General features: G+C 59.0%; 2 protein-coding genes across 3 annotated transcripts; both read right to left on the bottom strand.

The window, feature by feature from the left end:
- Positions 1–6,075: 6,075 nt before the first annotated feature.
- Positions 6,076–12,139, bottom strand: Cdc34 (cell division cycle 34, ubiqiutin conjugating enzyme). 2 transcript variants are annotated; one of them, XM_003460883.5, is made up of 5 exons: positions 11,465–12,139; positions 9,085–9,171; positions 8,874–8,971; positions 8,651–8,785; positions 6,076–6,577 (listed from the first exon to the last, which is right to left on the bottom strand). In XM_003460883.5, exons 1-5 carry the CDS (start codon positions 11,639–11,641, stop codon positions 6,388–6,390), a joined length of 687 nt encoding a protein of 228 aa, XP_003460931.1. In that variant the 5' UTR covers positions 11,642–12,139; the 3' UTR covers positions 6,076–6,387. The 2 variants fall into 2 exon arrangements, with proteins under 2 accessions (XP_003460931.1, XP_063084659.1); XM_063228589.1 differs by lacking the exon at positions 11,465–12,139 and adding an exon at positions 10,761–10,973.
- Positions 12,140–15,957: 3,818 nt separating this feature from the next.
- Positions 15,958–20,959, bottom strand: Tpgs1 (tubulin polyglutamylase complex subunit 1). The gene is made up of 2 exons (XM_003460882.5): positions 20,588–20,959; positions 15,958–16,706 (listed from the first exon to the last, which is right to left on the bottom strand). The coding sequence occupies exons 1-2, from the start codon at positions 20,923–20,925 to the stop codon at positions 16,169–16,171; spliced, it is 876 nt and encodes a 291-aa protein (XP_003460930.3). The 5' UTR covers positions 20,926–20,959; the 3' UTR covers positions 15,958–16,168.
- Between the last annotated feature and the right edge of the window lie 168 nt (positions 20,960–21,127).

Raw genomic sequence — 21,127 nt, 5'->3', positions numbered from 1 at the left:
TTTTCTGATTTACTATTGTGATTTTACTTTGGTACTTGGAATCAAACTCAGGACCTTGTGTTTACTTGTTAGACAAACATTGTACCACTGAGCTGAATCTCTGGCTCCTTCAGATCTCTAGATAAGATACTCCTGGAATCAGGGTGGGCCCTAAATTCAGTGGGGCCAGAAGAGCCAGGCATAGTGGTGGCCCCCTTGTCATTTAAGCTTTCCAGAGGCTGAGGCAGGAGGATCACGGTCAGTTCCAGACTAGACACAGTTGCCCCTAGATAGAATCCCAGTCACTTAGGAAGCTGAGGCAGGGGGATGTCCTATATAGGAGCACCTGGAAAGAACCTCTGTGGAGCCTTGGAGGGATGTGGCCCTGCAGAACCTAGGCCTGACTCTGCAGGTTGCACAGGGGGAGGGGGGCGCGGATGGGGTTCTGTCGCTGAGATAGGAGTCAGTGAGACAGGAGTTATGATTCTATTTCGCAGTGATGTGGGCCTCAGTGAAGTCTGCGGAGGAGTCACCACCTGAAGGAATCTTTCAAAAACATCTACCAGACAACCTGTGGCTATCAGGGGCCTCTCTGGAGCAAGAACAGGTAGGCCACAGGCCCGAGTGCATGGGCCCTGCACAGGCACTTCAGAAATACCGCATAGATTGGACCTTGTGTCGAGTATGGAGATGCACACCTGTAACCCAGCACTCGGGAGGCTGTGGCAGGAGGATGGCCGGGAGTTTTAGGCCAGCCTGGGCTACAAAGTAAGACCTTGTCTCAAAAAGCCAACAAATAAAAAACCCAAATGTGTGTAGTCTCCTTTGGCAGGCACAGAGCCCTCTCTGCCGGCGTGCAAGCCAAGCCTGTGAGTTGCTTTTTATATTTTGGTCTTTTTCTTTTTTATCGGTACCGGGGGTGAGTTGCTTTTTAAAAGTATTTATTTTTTTGTGCGTTGCTTTTTCTAAACTAAAAGCTCAGTATTCAGACTTGCTTGCTGCACTGTGATAACTGAAGGCTCAGGTTGGCCGTCACTGAGCTAGACAGCAACTCGCCAGGAGTGGCAGTGCAACCTCCTCCTCTTTAGGGATTTTATTTTTGTCATCTTGAGACAGGGTCTCGCTGTGCGGTCCAGGCTGGCCTTGAGCTCACTTTGTAGCCCAGGCTGATCTCGAACTCACAACGATCCTCCTGCCTCAGCTTCCCGAGTGCTGGAATTACAGGCATGAGCCACCACGCCTGGCTCTTTATATTATTTCAATAAATGTCCTTGCGTCCTACCTCCTTGGCCTGCAGTTCACCCTTTGTCCCCATGGGCTGGTCTGTGCACACTGAGGGGCAGCTGGGGAGTCTCGCACTGGTGGGTGGCTGCAGGGTTCCCTCCGAGGTGGGGGTGGGGGTGAGGGCCAGGAGGGGGAGGAGGAGGAGGTGCCAGCCCTGCCCAGGGATGGGCTTTAGGGCTGGGTGCGCCTGGGCGGGGCTGGTGCCTGCTGGGTTTTCACAGGGCACCCTGCCACCCTTTGACCCCTTGACCGCCATCTGCTCCTCCCTGGGAAACAGAAGCGCCTTCCCTGTGCCTTCCGGCTGTGGGTTGTGTGTTCTTTTCCCCAGTACTAGGATTCTGACCCAGGGCTTTCACACTGACCTGTACCCCGGCCCAGGTTATTTATTTTGTATTGTGAGACAGAATCTCACTACGATGAACTTTGGATCCACCTCCTGCCTCAGCCTTCTGGAATGCTGGGATCACAAGCGAGCACCACCACGTCCGGCTCATGGAGTCCACGCATGTGCACACTTACACACACACACACACACACACACACACACACACACACACACATGAACACGAGTGCGTGATCTTTTCAATGAGCACACAAACTGTAAAAGTAAAGCCAGATACATAGGAAAAGTCAACGGGTCCCAACTTTCCTGGCTTTCCTGGTCACCACTGTGGGGCAGGGCAGGCGGCCTGCAGGTGCTGGGGGGCCTGGGGCACTGTGGGGACCCTCAGCCTCTCCTGCCAAGTCTGAGGGGCTCCGGACATTTCGAGGTTTGGCTGCTAGATTTTTTGATGTCTTGGATGCAGGGAGATAATGGTGGCAGGTTCTTTCTGCATTTTGAAAATCCTCGGCCTGCAGTTGTAGGACGGCTTTTCCTGGCTCCCGTGGAGGCACACACTGTCCTCTCAGTCTGTCTGTCTGTCTCTCTGCCTTTCTCCTCATTTTTGTCCCACACTCACTTGCTGGCAAGTCCTGGCTGTCATGATCCTGACCCTCTAGCCTGGGTCCCCTCAGAGGTCACAGAGACCCAGGCATCGTGGTACACGCCTGCCATCTCAGCACTGGTGAGGCTGAGGCAGGAGGATCTCAGGGCGTTCAAGGCCAGCCTGGGCTGCGTATGGAGAACAGAAACAACCAAAACAAACAATGCAGAGGGAAGAAATGTGGACGGAGCCAGGAGACCATTCATGATGGAGGCAGGTGAGAGGGTGATCTGATCACAAGCCCAGGGACACCTGGACGCGAAGAGCTGGGAGAGCCCAGAAGAACCCTGGAACCCCCGAGACCCTCAGCCCCGTGCAGCCCTGGGTCTCATGCACTGGCTCGGAGTTGGAGGTACACAGGTGCGATCTGGGGTCACTGGGCTGTGGTTAGTGATGGCTGCCAGAGGCTGCTCCTGCATGGCACCAGCTCCAGGGTGACCCCCGGCTCAGGTGACACCTGAGAGACTTCTCCCTTTTATGCCTTTTGGAACCACTGAGGGGCCGGGTCCTGGTGCTATTGGAGCTCTAAATGATACAGGGAAGTACGGCTCCCCACCTGCTAGATGTCCAGCGTGCGGAGTTTGTGTTCCCCAAAACGAAAAATAAACTCTAAGGAATGCCGGAGGTTAACAGTAGTGAATTTTAGCTGGGCGTGGTGGCAGAGACACTTGTGCAGGTAACACTGGTCCTGTGGGGAACCAGGTCCCTGTGGAGAGAACCAGGACCCTTTGTGGGAGGGATGGGGTGGGGGCCCAGTCACCCCCACCCCGGGACTTCCTGGGCCAGGTGTGATATGATGGATGCGGGATGAGTGTGCAACTCAGCCCTGCGGAGGCCTGGTTAGCCCGTGGTCTCCAGGCCTGGACTTTGACAGGGACTGTCCTCCTCCTCTGCTCTGACTCCCTCGGGCTGGCCCTAATGGCTGCCTGTAGTATTTCTGCCTAACTTAGCTGTCCAGCGTGCTGGGTGGGGCCAGGTTGACATTCAGGGCCCTCTAGGGGATGACTGCAGCCTGTCCCTGGAACTAGTGGCTCATCTGTCCTCCTCCCTTCCTCCCCGCTGAGACAGGGTCTCCCTAGGTAGCCCAGGCAGGCCTTGAACTGGAGATCCTCCTACTTCAGCCTGAAGTAGCTGGGGTGACAGGTGTGTGTCACTCTGCCCAACCTAGACAATTTTATAACCCAAGAGGCCCTCCTTGACCTCTTGTAACTTGTCGCTGGCACACCCCGAGGTCGGGGCCCTTACTGTGGCTTGGCTGTGTGAAGTCTTGTCCCTGCCATGAGACTCTGATATCCTGTGGAGCTGCTTTATGTCAGTTTAATCCATGGCCCAATTAAACATCCTGGGGGTGGGGCGGGGAGTGGTTTACTCTCTCATGGCCATAAAAGGGGTGCGGTGTGACACTGGGCTCGGCGTGGGGGGACCTCAAGGACATGGAGCTCAGTGAGATGCCAGACACAGAAGACTCACAGCGTGGGCTCCACGGACATGACATGCCCAGGCTGGGTGACTCCCAGGACAGGAGGCAGACTCGGGGTGCCAGGCTGGAAGGGGCAGGGTGACTCTTGTTTTTTTTGGTACCGGGGATCGAACTCAGGACTGCGCGCTTGCCAGGCAGGTGCTTATGCCGCTGAGCTAAATCCCCAGCCAGATGGGGCTTTCTTTGCGGTGGTGAAAAGTTCTGGAATTACAGTTGAAAAGCTGCATTTGGCTCAGCTGGAGTCCTGAGCTCTGTGGACTCAGGGGCAGCACTGACCCCAAAAATGGAGCATGGGGACGTCCTGTGTGAGGGCCCCCACCCTGCGTCACCTGCACACACGCCCCATTCTGCTGAGACTCCGGGTGCTGGCCAGTGCCGGTGCTGCCCTCTGCCGGCACCTGTGTCCCTGGTCAAAGCCACCTGTCCCAAAGGAGCATGGCGAGCTAGAGCTTCAGGACTGGGACAGAGCTCGCAGGGATGCTTGTTTTTGAGACTGGCCTTGAAATGCAGTGACCCTCCTGCCTCAGCCTCCCAAGGGCTAACATTACAGGCCTGTACCACCCGCCTGACCCTTGGATTGGTTTTGTTTCTTGGATGCTGAGGCTGGAAGCCAAGGCCTTCCACATACCAAGTAGGTGTCCCCTGCAACACCCCTATCCCTGCTCCTCCCCCTCCCTCCCCATAATCTCCTGGGGAACAAGTAGGCAGTGAGGAATCCTGGTCGCCCTGAGCGGCAGGCCTTAGAGTGGGATGACTGGCGATGGCCTTCCCGACCCAGGACACACAGGGGACAAGGGCAGTGGCCACTGGTGGGCTGAAGACATCCATGCAGGTGCTGGAGGTGGACAGGATTCCTGCCACCGGCCTTTGCTATGTCCCAGGGGTCCCCCAGTACCATCCTGTCGGGGGGTGGGTCCCAAAGCAGGTCACGTGATTGCTAAATTATTCCACCAACTGATTTGGCACAGTCCGGGGTGTGGATCCCGGGAGGGCCCACCCAGGGTGTGGGTGGCACCACCAGATGACACAGCTGGTGGCCTCCTGCAGTGAGCTGAACAAACCCCTCCCCACCTGGATGTTCCCCTAGCCTGTCAGGCTCACACCCCAGTGCCCAGCTGGGGGACCCCCTCGAGCCTCTCATCCTGGGTCTCTGGCTCCGCCTCCTGGGCCCTGTCAGGTCAGCCAGCTGTGGGCAGAGCAAGCCAGCCGTGGGCTCCCAGGTCTCAAAGTCCAGGCTCAGCAGCTGCACCCTAAGTCACCGGGTTTGGCTTCAGTTTGTGATCCTCCTGCCTCAGCCTCCGAGTGCTGGGATTCCAGGTGTGCGTCATGCTGCCTGGCTACACTGTTAGGTTTGTACACCAAGCCCAGCTCTGCCTTCTCCTTCCTCCCCTCTCACATGGTCCCTCCCGTTCTTGGGGTGAGCGTTGAACCCAGGGTGCTTGCTGAGCTGGACCCCTAGCTCCCTTTGGAGAAAGGTCCTAGGCTGTCCACGCTGGCCTCTAACTTGTGACCCTCTTGCCTCAGCCTTTCCAGTGGGGGCCGGGGTCCGAACCAGCACACCTCACACTGCGGTGCTGGGGACGGGACCCCGGCCCCCGGAACGCCAGGCAGATGTGGTGTCTCAGCACAGACCACTGTCCCAGCATGCCTCCTGCTTTTTTTCTTTTGGTATCTGTGATCAAACCAGAGCCTCTGCATTGAGCTGTGTCCCTGGTAAATCCCCGCCGTCCTGATTCTGAGACTGGATCTCATCAAGTAGCTATGTTGCCTTCTCTGGACTTGAACTTGGGATCTTGATGCCTCAGCCTCCCGGAGGGCTGCGATTGCACTGGGAGCCGCTGCACCCTTATTGTGACCATTCTTGCAGATAAAGTGCAAAGGCGCTGACAGCTTCACATCTATCCCTCTCTTCTGGAAACTTCTCACCGGAAGCCACCCCCATTACCCCATATCTGCTTGGCTCATTTGTCCTTCTTCGACCTCCCGGAGTGCAGGGCCATAGTCAAGGAAGGAGGCAGGCGGGGCTGTGGCCTGGGGAGCGCTGCGCTGCCAGGTCCCTGGCCCAGAGGAAAGACAGCGATTGCCTGGTGCACTGGGTAGTCTGCAACCCCAGTACTCTGGGAAGGTGAGGGAGGAGGATTCCAAGAGCAAGCCCGGCTGGGACAACTTAGTGAGATCCTGGTCGAAGTGAAAAAGGGTGGAGACCAGGCTCTGGGGGGAAGACCTGGGTCCACTCTCCAGGATGCCCGGCCCGCTGCTGACCCTCTGAGGGTCCCCAGACCTGCTGCTGGCCTACACCCGGGGGTGACCAGCAGCCCTGGCGCCTCGGTCCTCAAGAGAGTGTCCAGCTCCTTGTAAAGTAGTTTTATTTACTTAGACTCAAACAAACTGAAGCAGGCAGCGGGCCTGGCCGCTGGCCGCGGAGGCTGCGGGTGCAGGTCCTGACCCTGTGGCGCGGGGCCCCAAACCCAGCACCCACCCGCCCGGCCCTGCTGGGCCTCGCCAGCCCCCACAGCCTGGGCCTCAGCGGCCACTGTCCGGGACACAACCCAGGGCACGGAGGGGCAGGGCAGGGCGGGGCGGGGCGGGCCGCGTGAGGTAGTCCGTGGCCAGGCTGGCGGGCGTGGGAGGTAACATCTGAGAGTTTATTGGGGCGCGGCGTCAGGACCCCTCGCTCTCGGAGCTGTCCTCATCGCCCAGGCAACTGCCGTCCTCGCAGTCGTCCTCGTAAAAGAGCTCGGGGCCCTCCTCGGGCACCGGCGCCTTGCTCTTCACGCAGTACTCGGCCAGCGTGGTGGGCACCTTCACGCCGTCCCGCTCCGCATCCACCTTGGTCCCCAGGACCTGCTTCCTGGGGGGACAGGGCAGGTGACGCTGAGCTCGGGAGTGAGCCCCTCTCATGGGCAGGAGGTGATGGACTTTGGGACCCAGCATGACATGGGCCACCAGGCCAGTCTGGATCTGTGTCACCAGACCTGAGACCCTGTAGTCGGAGAGCGGTGCCACAGTGCCCAGGGCCAGTGGGACTAAGGCCCCAGGGGACGTGGGCAATTTTGGGGCTGAAACCCAAACTCTTTCCTGATTTTAGGCAGGGGGTGGGGGCACGGAGGCAGCCAGGAGACCAGGCTGGAGCCACCATGTGGGTATCCCCATGTGAGCGTTGTCACCCGGTGAGTCCCTGCCTCAGCAAACCCCCAGCTCCCTTCCCAAAGGATGGAATGAGTCACCATCGGGGCCAGGAAGGACTGCATGGGTGCAGGGCTCCACTGTGCTTGGAGACCGGGGGTGGGGGGTGGGGGGGGGTGGTGGCTCCTGCCCTACCCCTGTGAGTCCACCCAGAAGATGCCGAGGACGCTGGGCAGGATGGGGCTGACTGTGATCTGGGCTGCTGGGGAGGCTGAGACAGGAGGCTCTCAGGTCAGAGGCTGGCCTGGCCACCTTGGCAAGACAGCGTGCTGCAGGGTGGCTGCAGAAACAGTGCCGACCCAGCACACGCCAGGCCCTGGGTTCCCTAAACCGGACCTGATGGGACCATGAGAACCCTGAGCAGCAGCTGCAGACTGCAGACCGCTGGCCCACGTGGTGGCCACCACTGGGGCACAGGACCTGGTCAGCCCGTGGTGGTGGCCCACGCAGCACCCATGCAGTCCTCCCTGGCCCCAGTGGTGACTCATTTCATCCTTTGGGAAGGGAGCTGGGGGTTTGCTGAGGCAGAGACTCACCGGGTGACAACCAGCCTGCCATGCCTACACACACATGTACCTCGGTCCCCCACCTGTAGCTTCAACAATGCCTTGACTGCCCTGGCGGGAAATGCTGCACACCTGCATCCCAGCACTCTGGGAGGCTGAGGCAGGAAGATCACAAGTTGCTACAGAATAACCCGGAGAGAGAGATGAGGTCTCAAAACAAGGAACAGAGCTCTTGGGGCTGGGGATTTAGTTCTGTGGCATAAGCACCTTCCTTGCAAGCATGCAGTTGTGAGTTCGATCCCCGGTACCAATTAAAAAAAAAAAAGGAACAGAGCTCCAGGCCCTGTGCCCCATTCTAACCCTCGCCACTGAGGGGCAGCAGCTGGGGCTCCCAGGGGCCGCTGCCAGGCCTGTGCTGCCTAGTGGGGCTTGGCCTGGGTAGGGATAGGCATGAGGTCCAAGTGTCCCCATCACAAGGGAACAATGCGGCCACTGTGTGCGTTTTTGGGTCAGGGCTGGTGTGGACGTGCCAGCTTCCTGGGAGCTGGGGCCCAGAGATGGGGAGCAGAGAAGAAGAGAGCTGGGGAGAAGTGGGGAGCAGTGAGGTCTGAGGGGAAGGCTGGCTGCGCTGGGGGCGCGGCCTGGCGCTGGACGCCTGCCTAGGCCCTGGAAGCCGCTGGTTCAACTGCCAGCACCAAGCACAAAACGAGAGACCCGGGGAAAAGCTCCCTGGGACAGCGTGGGCAGGTCCCAGGAGCTGCCCCCCTCCCCTGACCTCACTCCCCACCTAGGGCACCTCCCCTTCCCCTGTGGGCATCAGTGACAGGCTGGAGCAGAGGGAGCCCCGCTGTACAAAATCACGGAGCAAGCAGCTTCGCCAGGAGCCCTACAGGAAGGGGCGCAAGGATCTCTCCTCCTCTGGAAAAGCGGTCCAGTTTCAAAATCGCAAAGATGGCTGAGCGTGGTGGCTCAGGCCTGTAATCCCAGCACTTGGGAGGCTGAGGCAGGAGGATCACTGCAAGTTCAAGACCAGGCTGGGCTATAGAGTGAGCTCAAGGCCAGCCTGGACTGCACACCGAGACCCTGTCTCCAAAAACCCCAAAGAATCACAAAAGCTGCACTCAGGTGAGGATCCGACCTCAGACACACACGAGGGGAAGCTGCGCGCATCGCCGGCCGTGGGTGCTCTGTCGGGACCTGGCTGCACCCTCGCTTCCCGGGGCGGCGCTCACCGGATGATGTCCGTGTACTCGCGGTCCTTGCCTTTGCTTTCCTTCCACTTCCTGTACATCACCGAGGCGTCCACGTTGGCCGGCGAGAAGGTGTTGGGCTCGTTGAGCAGGGAGATCACGCTCAGGAGGATGGTCCTGCGGGAGCGAGGGGTCAGGGCGGGCACCCCAGAGACGCGGAGCCCCGGCCCTGAGCGCTGCCGCATAGGGGTGGCGGAGCCCTCACCTGACGTTCTGTGTGGGGTTCCACCGCTCCGAGGGCAGCTCCCCGCTCTGGGGGTCGTCGACTGGGGGATGTAGGATGGAGATGCACACGTCCCCCGTCTGCGAGGAGGCAAAAGCGGCAGACGTCAGCAGGGCGGCGCATGTGTGCCTGCGCCCAAGTCTGCACTTGCTTCCGCATGCCTGCGTGCACATGCGCAGCGGCACAGGCTTACCTCGTAGATGTTGGGGTGCCACATCTTGGTCAGGAAGCGGAAAGCTGGTGGAGAATACGGGTAGTCGATGGGGAACTTGAGCCGGGCCTGAAGGGCAGAATACAGGGTGCTCAGAGGAGCCAAGCATCCCTGGACCCACGCAGAGGGCAGATGGCACCGGTGCCTGAGGGGTGTATGTCCCAAGTGGGACTGGGACTTCCCAGCTGTCACCCGCACTTGGCAATGGGACTAGGGGTCACTGCCCCCCCCAAGCTCCCCAAGTCCAAGCTGAGCCTGGGGCAACAAGCGCGACTCCGCCCACTGCCTGAGGGTCTTGACAGGAAAACAAGGAAACCCCTGCTTCCCTGGGGATCCCCAGCTACCCAGTCAGGCCCTGGAAGTGTTTCAGGCTCCCAGACGTGGCGGGAAGCTGCCCTGCTTAGAGTTCCCTTACAGGAGCCCTAGGGGTTTGCAGCTGGACTTGGGGGGTTTAAGAACTGACCAAGGTTCTTTAAGGTCCCCCAGAGCCAGGGGTGGTTTCTAAGCCACGGTCTTAAAAGCCAAAGGCAGGAACACTGACTTCAGCTGCGCCCAGCGCCAGCCCATCCTTCTGAGCATCTCCAAAGCTGCAGGTAAACTGAGGCTTGGGGAAGGCAAGCACCCAGCCTAGAGGCACTCGGTGTAGGAACCCTGTGAAGGGCCTGTGCTGTCCCAACAGGACACCCATCTGCCTGCCTGTGGCTTCAGGAGGTAGCAAGGAAGCGGTGGTGGCCCTGGGCACCCTGAGATTTTCTATTTCCACATCCTCTTTGTAAGACCCAGCCATCCACAGCAGAGGCAGGAGGGTCCCGGTGGGTGGCAGCAGAGCCTTCTCTGGAAGTTGTGGTTAAGCCCGCTAATCCTAACCTGTCATAATCCCTTGCAGCTGGGGACCCACAGCAGCTCTAGGGCCCAGACCTGGACTTTAGGGTTGAACCTGGTCACCCTCTGCTGAGCTGAGGGTTCCCCCACCAGCTGCACCTCTTAAGCAGACAAAAAGAAGCTGCAGGCGCCACTCACCATTTGGTGACCTCTCCCCTCTCTGTTTTGAGTCCTCAGGCGAGGACCTCTCCACTGTCTCTCCCCATCCCACCTCATCCTGTAACTTTGAAAGGCAGCTCAAGAATCTCCCCAGGCCAGACAAGTTGGTTCATGTCTGAAATCCCAACACTCCTGAGGCTGAGGCAGGAGGATTGCCACGAGTTGGTTGGAGGCCAGTGTGAACTAACTACACAACAAAATCCTATCTTTTTTTTTTTTTTTTTTTTTTTTAAGTCTTTTTCGTTTTTATCGGTACCAGGGATCGAACTCACGACTGCCTGCTTGCAAGGTAGGCGCTTATGCCACGGAGCTAAATCCCCAGCCTCAAAATCCTATCTTTAAAACCCAAAATAAATGAGTAACTTAAGGAAGGAAGAGCTGTCCGGGAAACAAGGCTGCTGCCCTTGCGGCCAGCAAGCAGGTGGGGTGCAAACACAGACACCTGCACAGACCACTTCTGCAGCCAGTGCCGGTTTCGGCTTCTGCCTCTGCCTGCTCTGCTCCTGACAGGCAAGGAGACCCTGCCTCATCACACTGGTTCCAGACCAGAGTCCCACGTCCCTGAAAGCAGTTCTAAGGCCTTGCGAGGTCAAGACTGCCCTGATTTTTGTCCTTACTCTCTTCTTTTCTTTCTTTTTCGTCTTTTTGAGACAGGGTCTCGCTATGCAGTCCAGGCTGGCCTTGAGCTTGCTTTGTAGCCCAGGCTGGTCTCGATCTCGCAGCGACCCTCCTGCCTCAGCCTCTTGAGTGCTGGGATGACAGGTATGTGCGACCACACCTGGCTCTGATCTTAGTCTCACCACACAGACGCACATCCGCTCTGGGCGGCAGCCCTTGGCTCCCTGGTCCCAACGATAAAACACACCAGATTTGCTCAGCTTCAGACCCTCTGAGAGAGGCAGAAGACAGGGGCACCGGGATGCAAGATCAGGGCCCCAAGAAGCCACCCGTCAGGGGAACCCCAGAGAGGCAAGCAGAAATGACAAAAACACACCCCAGCTCCTGGCTCCCAGGCTGCAGCCGGCAGGGACCAGAGCAGCAGCCTGGGGTGCAGCTGAGGGACCAGTGTGGGTGTGGGAGCCCCCAGCCTCCACCCGCCCGAGGGCACAGGTTACATAAAGCCAGCCAAGGAGGGGCCGGCGCTGGGGCCGGGTGGCCGCTTTCCAGGCGCTGCGGGGACGAGCAGTGGCCTCGGGGCCGCCCTCGGTGCCCTATTGGCCTACGCGAGGCCAGTGAGACCCAGGCACCCGCGCAAGGCGAGGGGCCCCCACGCCCGCCTCGGTGTGAGGACCGGGGGAGTCAGGGCGCCGCGCCTACTCGCCTTGAAGTAGCCGCCCTCGTAGTAGGTGTCGGGCGGCCCGAAGATGGCCACCTCCCAGTTGTACAAGTCGCCCTCGTCGACCAGCGCCACGCGGAAGCCCTCCACCGGCTCCTCCTGCAGCCCCTTGAGCTCCAGCAGCAGCGCCTTCTGGGAGCTGGGCACCAGCGGCCGGGCCATCGCGGCGGTGACGGCGGCGGGGGCGGCGGAGGGGCCCGGGACCGAAGGCACACTGGGCCTCCGGGTCACGGCAAGCTCGCGGGACGGGCCGGCCCGCTCGCCGGCCGTGGGGGAGCCGCCACTTTCCTCCTCTGCTCCGCCGCCGCCGCCGCTGCCGCCGCCGCTGCCGCCGCCGCCACCACTCGGAAGCCCGGAGGGCTCCACTGGCTCTGGCGTCGCCGCCCACCCGGCGCTAGCCTCGGCCCTGCCCGCGGACCCTCTTCCCGAATGCGCCTGCGCGCTGCCCACCGGGCTCCAACTGCGCCTGCGGGCCGCCGGCGGCCCGGACTGCGCCTGCGCGCCCGCCCGCGGGGCACGCTGGGAAGCCGAGTCCTTTTTCTCCCGTGCTGCCGCCGCCGCCGCACAGGCGCCTCACACTTCTAGTCCCAGAAGGCCGCTGCCGCCGCGCCCCGCGCCGGGAACAGCTCCGCGGACGCGTGTGCGCGGGGACGCGGGCAGGACTGGGCTGTGCGGCCAGGCTTGGTCGCCGCGGCTTTGGGTGCCTTTTTTGTGACGTCCCCGGCAGTGGGTGGGGCTGTGGGAGGGGGATTGGGCGGAGTCCGGGGGGTGCAGCAACGGAGGCCCTTCCCAGTCCGGGATGGGAAGGGAAGGGCAGTGAAGACCGTGCTTGGTTGTTCGTGCTTGGGGTCCGTGGAGAGGAGGACTGGTTCGAGAGTGGGGGCTTCGGAGTCGGGCGTGGGGCGTGGGGTCTGGGGCAGCACCCAGGATGCTGAGGCAGGAGGGTCGCCAAGAGGTTGAGGCCACTCAGGGTTTCAGAATTGAGTTCAAGGCTAACCTGGACTACATAGCGGGACCCTGGCTGCAAAAAACCAAAAACAGCAACAAAACGAACAAAAAACCGGGCTGGGGTGGTGATAGATGCTTGTCATCCCAGCAGCACCCAGGAAGCTGAGGCAGGAGGATCGCTGTGAGTTTGAGGCCAGTGTGAACTGTATAGTGAATCATTGTCTCAAAAACAATAAGACAAATCCAAAAGAGATTAAAACTGTTAGACCGGTGTCGCGAGGAAGACTCCAAGGGCCTCGCTCTCATGTAAAAACAATGGGGTTTTTATTATTCCGTGTACACGGGGTCCTCCAAACAGGTGGAAACGGAGAACCCTGAGTTGGGGCAAGGCTGGTGTTTTTAAGGATGAAAACCGCAAAGCAAGCAAGCATTGTTACAGAAGCCAATCATAGCAGTTAGAGCAGAACAGTTGGTGATTTGTCCATTTGTGATTGGTCAGATCATGAGGGGTGACCAGTGGGTCAGAGTTGATTAACTGTCTTGTTTTGCACAGCTTATTTTTAGGTCACCTAGCTCCTGTGTGGCTTGGTTCTGACATACTTCCCAATCTTGATTAGCATAGTCAGCAGACTTTATCTCTGAGTTTCCTGACATAATTACCTTACTTTAGCACCACAACCTTTCTATTTGTAGAGGGCAACAATGGTTAACATATCAATTGGGTAAGATTTTACAATTCTTTACAGAAGAGAGCATTGATTAACATATCAATCTTTTACCCAGGGGAAAAGGAAGACACACATTTACAGTTACAGGTATTACTATGATATAAACGAAGCTATTTCTGTGAAGAATGTACAATCTAATACAATCTGATGCAATTAACACAATTTGTGACGGGGCTACCAGATAGAGAAGACCCAGGATGTCAGGAGCTAGTACCTCAGGCCTTTGTTTTATGGCCTTTAGGAAGTTAAAACTTAACCTAGTTGGATTTGAAGGGAGAAGGGGAGGGGAAGCAGCAGATGGAACGAGCTTTCTTCGTCTCTTCAAAACAAAACAAAACCAAAAACAGTGGAGGCTCCAGGCCTTACCGGCTTCCACAGGGCCGAACCTCAGTTTCCCGTAGAATGAAGCTGGGAACAGAAGCAGACTAAGGTCGAGGGGGGAAGACATTGGTCCCGTCTCCACACCACACCCTGTCAGGCAGCATGGAGTCCACACGACCCAGGACAGGATGCCCTAATTTTACCTAAGCCCTGCAGAGCAGATAGAATGCGGCAGACACAGGCTGGGCCGGTTCTGCCTCAGCTGACCCCTGGCCCTGGGCTCAGTGGACGGACCCTACCTGGCTGTGGTTTACCGGGTCCCTGCCCAGATGCCCACACACTTCCTGCCTGGACCTTGGGTCATGGGTGCTGGGGTGGGGGTGGCAGCTGAGTCAGGCCCTCCAGGAGGAGGGTGGACAGGGTGCCAGTGGCGTCTTGTGGCCCTGACTTTCTGGATGTGCGGGTGGGTCCTGGGCAGCTGACAGCTGCATGGGCACCTGGGGTAGGGTGGAGGGCAGCTCCCTCCCACAGAAGCCCAGGCTTCCAGCCAGGCCTCCAGAGGTGTGAGGTGTCCCAATGGGGGACCGGTGGGCGGAGCTGGCTGGCCTGGAAGGGTTGGAAAACAATGCTCCAAGTGTTGCTGGCTGGCTGGGTCCCAGAAAGACCTCTGGGCCTTCTGCCCACGCCCACTTTGTGTGGCACCCGGCTGGGACCCTGTCTCCTGTATCCGTGAAGGGGCTCTGCTCAGTAACCTAGGGACAGGCAGTGTAAACTATGGGGTCCCCAGGTCGGTGTGGGCCCGGAGATTAGGAACCTTCCAGAGGGTCTTGAGTGCTCTTTGACCCACTCCCAGGATGTCCATACTATCCATAAATACTGATTAGAATTAGTCAGGGCTCTAGTCTGTCTCAGAGAGATCTCCTTCTGTAATGGAGGTGCCAGCTTTCTGTTTGCAACTCCCCTGGCTCACCCCACATAGGCCCCAACTTGCCCAAGCATCTACTTCCAATCCATGGGACATCTTAAGAGTGGAGGGGAGAGAGTGGACATGGGGATTTTTTGTCTTTTGAGACAGGGTCTCCCCGTCTGCAGTTCAGACTGGTCTTGAACTTGCAACAATCCTCCTGCCTCAGCCTCCCGAGTACTGGGATGACAGGCATGCAGCACCATGCCCAGCATGGACATTGTGGATTTTGCCTGCTGGTTTTCTGGCCGAGGCACTAGGCTTTCCTTTGTGGTGAAGAGACAGGACTCAGTGGCTCAGTTGCAGCATGCGACTCCAGGCAGCCCCAGGACATTTGCAGGGAAGACACTGCCAAGGGACCTGAGCCAGGGTTATGGACCTTCCTCAGCCCTGCTTGTGCTGGATGCAGCCAAGCCTAATTTCCCCTGTGAAACTGGCCATACGTTTCTCTTGTTTTTTTTTTTTTTAAATGTCACTCAAGAGCCCTGAATTCAAGTTTGTGTTCTGCTATGACCTTGCACTTTAGAACAAGTGCTAAATCACCGAACTTTTTTTTTTTTTTTTTTTTAAATCGGTACCAGGGATCGAACTCACAACCATGTGCTTGCCAGGCAGGCACTTATGCTGCTGAGCTAAATCCCCAGCCCACAAGTGCTAAATCAAATTTCCATTTAATCAGAAAAAGTGTTAGGTGCTAGGTAAGATGGTGGAACAGGCCTGTAGTCCCAGCATGGGAGACTGAGGCAGGAGGATCACCACACATTCAAGGCCAACCTGGGCTACAAAGTTCATGGTAATCCTGAACTACAGCTTGAGACTGTGTCTCAAAAATAAAAAAAAAGTGTTAGGTGAGTTCCCGGGAGATGAGTTTAGCACGGAAGGCTTTGCAGGGACTTGCTCTTTGGCTGCTACGATGCCTTGTTAGGAAGAAAACCCTGATCTCAAGTAGAAAGTATGAGAAATATGCAGGCTCTTCACCTCCTCCCAGGGCAGAGGAAACTGCTTTTGATGTCTTTCTCTCTCTTGCAGCCCTGGAGATTGACCCCAGGGCCTCTGCACTGGGCTACATTCTCAGCACTGTTTATTTAAATGTTTGAGACTGGGTTTCACTGTGTAGCTAGGCTGGCCTTGAACTCATGGCAATAGTGCCTCAGCCTCCCAAGTCCTGGGATACAGACGTGTGCCACTATGCCTGGCTACTTATTTATTAATGTTTGGTACTGGAAATTGAATTCATGACCTTACTTCTTTTTTTTGAGACAGGGTCTTGCTATGTAGCTCAGGCTGGCTTTGAACTTGTGGTGATCCTCCTGCCTCAGCCTCCTGAGAGCTGGGATTAAAGGTGTGAGCCACCAGACCTATTTATTTACTTGTTTCCGAGGCAGGATCTTACTACATTGCTAAACTGTCCAGGCTTTGCAATCCTTCTGCCTCAGCCTTCCAGAGTGCTGTGACTGGCCCTGGATGTGGGGTGGGGGTGGGGATGGTGTATCGCAGCTACACACAGACACACAGGAGAGGGGGCCTTGCCGCAGATTTTATTTCTGCTGAGCAGGGCCTGGGGCAGGCAGGAGGCCGGCCAGGCACGTGTCGGGGGGCAGTGGTGAGGGACGGGGAGGGGGAGGGGAAGGGAGAGCAGTGGGGGCAGGGGCGGGGGGGGGGGGATCTTGGTCGGCCGGAGGACCGGGACCGGCGTCTGGAGTCCGGGGGCCTGGGGCGCAGGCCCGCCTACCCCACCGGCTTGACCTTGGCGATGAACAGGGCGGCTGCCTTCTCCAAGAACTCCTCCCGGGCCATGGGGGAGCTGGGCCTGCGCCCGGTGGCCGCGCGGTCCATGGCCAGGGCCAGGCTGTCGGGTCCAAGGCGCGAACCGGCCTCCAGGTAGCAGGCCGGGGTGGCGGCGTGGTCCCCTGCGCCCAGGGCGCCCTCCAGGGTGTCCAGCACGGCCTGGCCCACGCGGCGGTCGGCGGCCGCCAGCCCTGGGGCCTCCAGCAGCTGGAACAGGGCGGCAGCCCGCGCCACGAACTCCAGCAGCACGAAGCAGGTGAGCATGCCGGCGCGGAACACGGCGAGCGGCACAGCCTCGTGGTCGCGGCACTGGATCTTACGCAGCAGCGGCGCCACCACCTCCTCGGGGGCACGGCCTTCGCGGCAGAGGCGCCGTAGCAGCTCGCTGTAGGTGCGGCCATCCAGCCCCGGCTTCTTCTTGCGCCCGCTGGCGCTCAGGCACTCGTAGGCCATGCTGACGTTGTTGTTGAAGGCCGTCCTGGGGGTGGGGGACAGGGGTGTTGGGGATAGAGCCCGCCTAAAATCTGCCCACCCACACACCAGTAGGTGGCCTCAGGACCTTGGCACGGCTATGCCTCGGCCCAGAGGCTTCCCCAACCCCATCTTTGTTTCCTCCCGCTCCTTCTCTTGTCAGGGTTTTTCTTGGTCCCAGGGGCTGGAACCCAGGCCCACGCAGGGAGCCGTCCCCAGCCTCTTCTATTGTCCTCCTGAGCTGGTCTCCCTAAGTTGCTGAGTTTGCTCAGGCTGCGATCAGAATTGTGATCCTCCTGCCTCAACCTGCCCAAGTGCTGGGATGACAGGCGCACGTCACCAGTGCTCCAGGCAGGAGCTGATGTCCAGGTAGAAACTGGCCCTGGGTGCACTGTACTGCCCACTCCCAATCCCGCGTGGATCTCTCCCTCCCGAGGCCTGCGGTAGTGAGCGCACAGTACAGTGTGCAGGGAAACAGTAGATGGGTGTGGTAGCGCACACCTGTCCCCCCAGCACTCAGGAGGCTGAGGCAGGAGGGTCACCGTGAATTCAAGGCCAGCCTGAGCTGCACAGGGGACCCTGTCACAAGAAATAAAACTGGAAAGGAAATGGGGCAGGAGACGCCTCGTGCAGACCCCCCTGGCATCAAAGCCAGAGGCATCGGGGTGTTCGGTGCCAGGTGGGGTGGGGTGGCTGCTCCCCGCTGGTGCATCTTTGGTCAGTTTTGCGATTCCCCTGCCTCAGCTTGAGCTCCCGGGATGCGCCACCATGTCGGGTTTATGAACCCGGGACATGGCCAGCCCTGTGTCCTGGTTTCCCTCGCCTGGCATCTGCCACCTGTCCACCCACGACTCCCTGGCGCTGACTCTACCTCCCCTGGCAGCTGGGGCGGGGAACCCCGCTCTCCTCAGCCGCCCTGACTGTGCTTCCGAGCTTCTTCCTCCACCTCCGGGCCTCGTGGTCTTGCAAATCGCTCAGCTCTGACCTGGCTTTCTTCATCTGGAAAACGCGGACCCCACCCCCGCCCTCAGGATTCCTGTGCAGATGGACAGATAGACAGACTACACAGCTTGTGCCAGGATCCCAAGGCTGCATCTGGCTCGTGGGAGGGTCCTGTGACCCTCACCCCCAGCAGCCGCCACCCATCCACGCTGTTGATGATGCTGTTGATGATGTCCGCCGAGCCCTGGGCGGTGCAGAGCCGGAGGGTTGGGGGTGGGGCCCACATCCAGGCTGCCTGGCAGCTGCGCCCCCGGGGACGCCCAGGCAGCTCCTGCTGAATCAGAGGCAGGTGACTGGCGGCAGCTCCAGGTCTGACCCTTGGTTCGGCCAGCGCCCCCCTGGCAGCTGTGGCCAGCAATGTGGGGGCTGGGGATTTAGCTCAGCGGCATAAGCACCTGCCTTGCAAGCAGGCGGTCATGAGTTCGATCCCTGGTACCAATAAAAAGGAAAGGGGGAAAAAAAAAAAAAAAAAAAAAAAGCAATATGGTGGCCTCGGAGGCCAGGTCTCAGGGCCTGGTTCCTGCGCGCCCCCTGGTGGCCTCTGGGCAGCTTCGCGGGTCAGTAAGGTGCGAGGGGGGTGGGGGGCCTCTCCTCCCCAGCAGGTGTCCTCCGGGTCTCTCCGTCGGCTCCTGGGGTGGCCAGCACTTTGCGCTTCTCCAGTGACACCTGCAGAGGGCTCCCAGTGACTTCTCCACAGAGCTGCTCCGGGAGACGCTTGCTGTGGCTGTGACGGGGGTGTGACCTGGACCTGCCCCAATGTCTGGGTCCCTCTGCACCCTCTGTGGTCAGACCTGCCGGGGACCCCAGCCTGCCTGTGTCACTCTATAGGAGCGACCTCCTGAGGGTCAGGCTGGCCCTGTGGGCTGCTGGTGGCCTGAGCTGGTAACGCCTAAGGAAGGCGGGGAGCAGCTGAGCGGGGCTGGGGGCCGGGAGGGTCCTGGGCTGCCAGTTGTGGCTGGCTCTGAGCTGAGGCAGTCGAAGTCCAATGCCGTTAACACTAAAAGAACTCCATGACTGGGCATGGTGACGCATGCCTGTCATCCCAGCACTCGGGAGGCTGAGGCAGGAAGATCACTCTGAGTTCGAGACCAGCCTGGGCTACAAAGTGAACTCAAGGCCAGCCTGAACTACACAGCGAGACCCTGTCTCAGAAAGACATAAAGAAAGAAACAGGCTCAACTTCACTGATCCGTGATTGCTGTACAAACTGAACCAGAATCCTCAGCCAACAGGTAGCACCCTGGAAATCCAGAACAGGGACGCCGTCTTTCAGGGTACTGGAAGATGAGGTGACTGTCACCAGCAGGCTCAGGAATCAGCCCATGACTGACTGCTGTGTTCCCTGCCATCCTGCACTGCCACCACCGGGTGGTGCAATGTTCTTGTCCTTAGGAGACAGGACTGTGTCACCTCCACCAGGTAAACCCACGTGCTTTGAAGCAGCCAGAGTGACACAGAGGTCACATGAGGAGGGACACAGAGCTGACACCTCAATTTCAGAGAACACATTTCAGGTATTTTAAGCCATTAAACATGTGGTAATTTGTACTTCAGCCTAGGTAGCTTCATCTGTGATGGTGTGAGTACTTGGGCAGTGCTCAGCCTAAGCAACTGTCCATGTTGGCCTTGCTGCTGACTGTTTTTCCTTCTTGAAAGAGTCCTTCTGGGTGTCCAAGGGTGCCACATCCTCCGGGCATTTTCATGGTTTTCCAAGGCTGGGGTTCCCGCGAGGATGGCCCTGGGCTCCAACAGCCCCTCCCAGATGCCTCTAGTTCCAGGCCTGCATCTCAGTTGCGGACCCTCTGCCCACCCCTCCGTGGGTAAGCGAATTTTTGATGTTCTCCCAGTCAGTGTGCCCCACCCCAGCGCCAGCAGGCCCATCAGCTCAGCCCTTGACGCTGCAGCACCCGCCATCTATAGGGCCCCCAGACCCTGCTGCTCCGCTGCTGACCGTGCTGGGACTGATGCTTCAACCCGTGAGCCTAAGTGAACCTCCTCTCCTTTAAGCCGTAGGTTAGGGCTTTTGGTCCCATCCGTGAAGGAAGGAACTAAGGCACCTGAGATACCAGCTTAGTCCTCTAGTCATGGCCCTCTGACTGAAACCTGGCATCCACAGTGGTGCCCAGTGTGACATCAGTGACCTTTCCAAGGCTCATGCCATCGACACCCAGGGGACCGGTGACCAGCAGGGCTCCTGCACCCTACACGGTGTGAACCCATTCCAGACCTTCCCAGGGCCACAGTCCCACACCCGAGTGCTAAGGTGGCCTCTGAGCCCCCCATCTGCAGGCCTAGCCTTACAGCTCTTGGTTCTAGCTCAGCAGGTCAGAGTGCCATGGAGCTGCTAGGAAAGCCTGGCAGGGGCGGGCAGGCAGGACTGCCTTGTGACCTTGGGCCTAGCACTTTCTCACTCCAGGACCTTCGAAGCCAGAGGGGCAGGGGCTGGGGTGCAGGTCGGTGGCACACATGTCTAGTAAGTATGAGGCCCAGTGTCCATTCTCAGCATGCAAAAACCAATCCAAGCCAAACCAAATGAAAACCGACAATCATTGAAAGGAAATGCCAAGGCGGTGGGAAAGTACACCATTCTGAACCGCCTCTGCGCCACCAGGTCCAAATTCATCCACTTCTAGGACCCAACGGACTACAACTCCCAGAGTGTCCCGCGCCGGCTCCTGGGCGGGACGTAGTCGTGCGCGTGGCATGCTGGGAGCTGTAGTCTGACGCAAGTCTGCTCTACCCTGTCCTAGGAAGTATATGAACTACAGCTCCCAGAGTGCCCACGACGGTACCTGGGCAGAGAGCAGAGGTTCAAAGCGAGACGTGCCGGGAGTTGAAGTCTAGCCATACTCTCTCTTACACCCCAAACCCCGTGCTGTTCCGTACCTTTGCGAGTGATGAGCCAGGCGAAGATGCCACAGCGCGCGGCCCAGGCGCTGCTGCTGTAGCAGGAGCTGCCCCGGGGGCTCCCCGGCGCCGCCATTGGTCGGCGAGCGTAGGCCCATGTTCTCGAAGTAGTGCGCCAAGAAGGCGATGGGCTCCTCGGGCCGCGCCTCTAGCACCTTCAACAGGGCCGCGCGCAGCATCTCCGTCACACCGACCTGTCGCAGGAAGTCCTCCTCGCTCTCGACCGCTGCCGCCGTCCGGGACACCGACGGCCGGCCACTGTCTGTGAAACTGGCCGCAGGTGTCCCCACCGGCCGCCGCTTCTCCACTGCCGCCATCTTTGCTGAGGGCAGTGGGGCCGGAAGCGTTGCCGTATCCCAGCGCTTGCAGAGGCCTCGGGGGCGGACATCTTTGTTAAGGGCAGATGTCGCCCGTCTACCCATGTCGCTACCTAGGAGACTCCCGGAACTAAAAGAAGGCCATCGTTTTCCCTGGGTCTGATTAGCATTGCTCTTTGCTCCTCTTTGCAATGCCGTACTG

The sequence above is a fragment of the Cavia porcellus genome, unplaced genomic scaffold (assembly GCF_034190915.1).
Source record: "Cavia porcellus strain 051 isolate PalLab524CR breed Dunkin Hartley unplaced genomic scaffold, mCavPor4.1 scaffold_17, whole genome shotgun sequence".
NCBI lineage: Eukaryota > Metazoa > Chordata > Mammalia > Rodentia > Caviidae > Cavia > Cavia porcellus.
The sequence above is the reverse complement of the archived record's forward strand: the minus strand, read 5'-3'. Positions and strand labels throughout refer to the sequence as shown.

Coding starts and splice junctions, on each gene's coding strand:
- Tpgs1 (XM_003460882.5), bottom strand. CDS start 20,925: ATGGCGGCAGTGGAGAAGCGGCGGCCGGTGGGGACACCTGCGGCCAGT. Junction 16,707..20,587: donor CTGGCTCATCACTCGCAAAG/GTACGGAACAGC, acceptor CCCCACCCCCAG/GACGGCCTTCAACAACAACG.
- Cdc34 (XM_063228589.1), bottom strand. CDS start 10,958: ATGTGCGTCTGTGTGGTGAGACTAAGATCAGAGCCAGGTGTGGTCGCA. Junction 9,172..10,760: donor AAAAGAAAGAAAAGAAGAGA/GTAAGGACAAAA, acceptor TCTGCCCTTCAG/GCCCGGCTCAAGTTCCCCAT. Junction 8,786..8,873: donor AACCCCACACAGAACGTCAG/GTGAGGGCTCCG, acceptor TCGCTCCCGCAG/GACCATCCTCCTGAGCGTGA.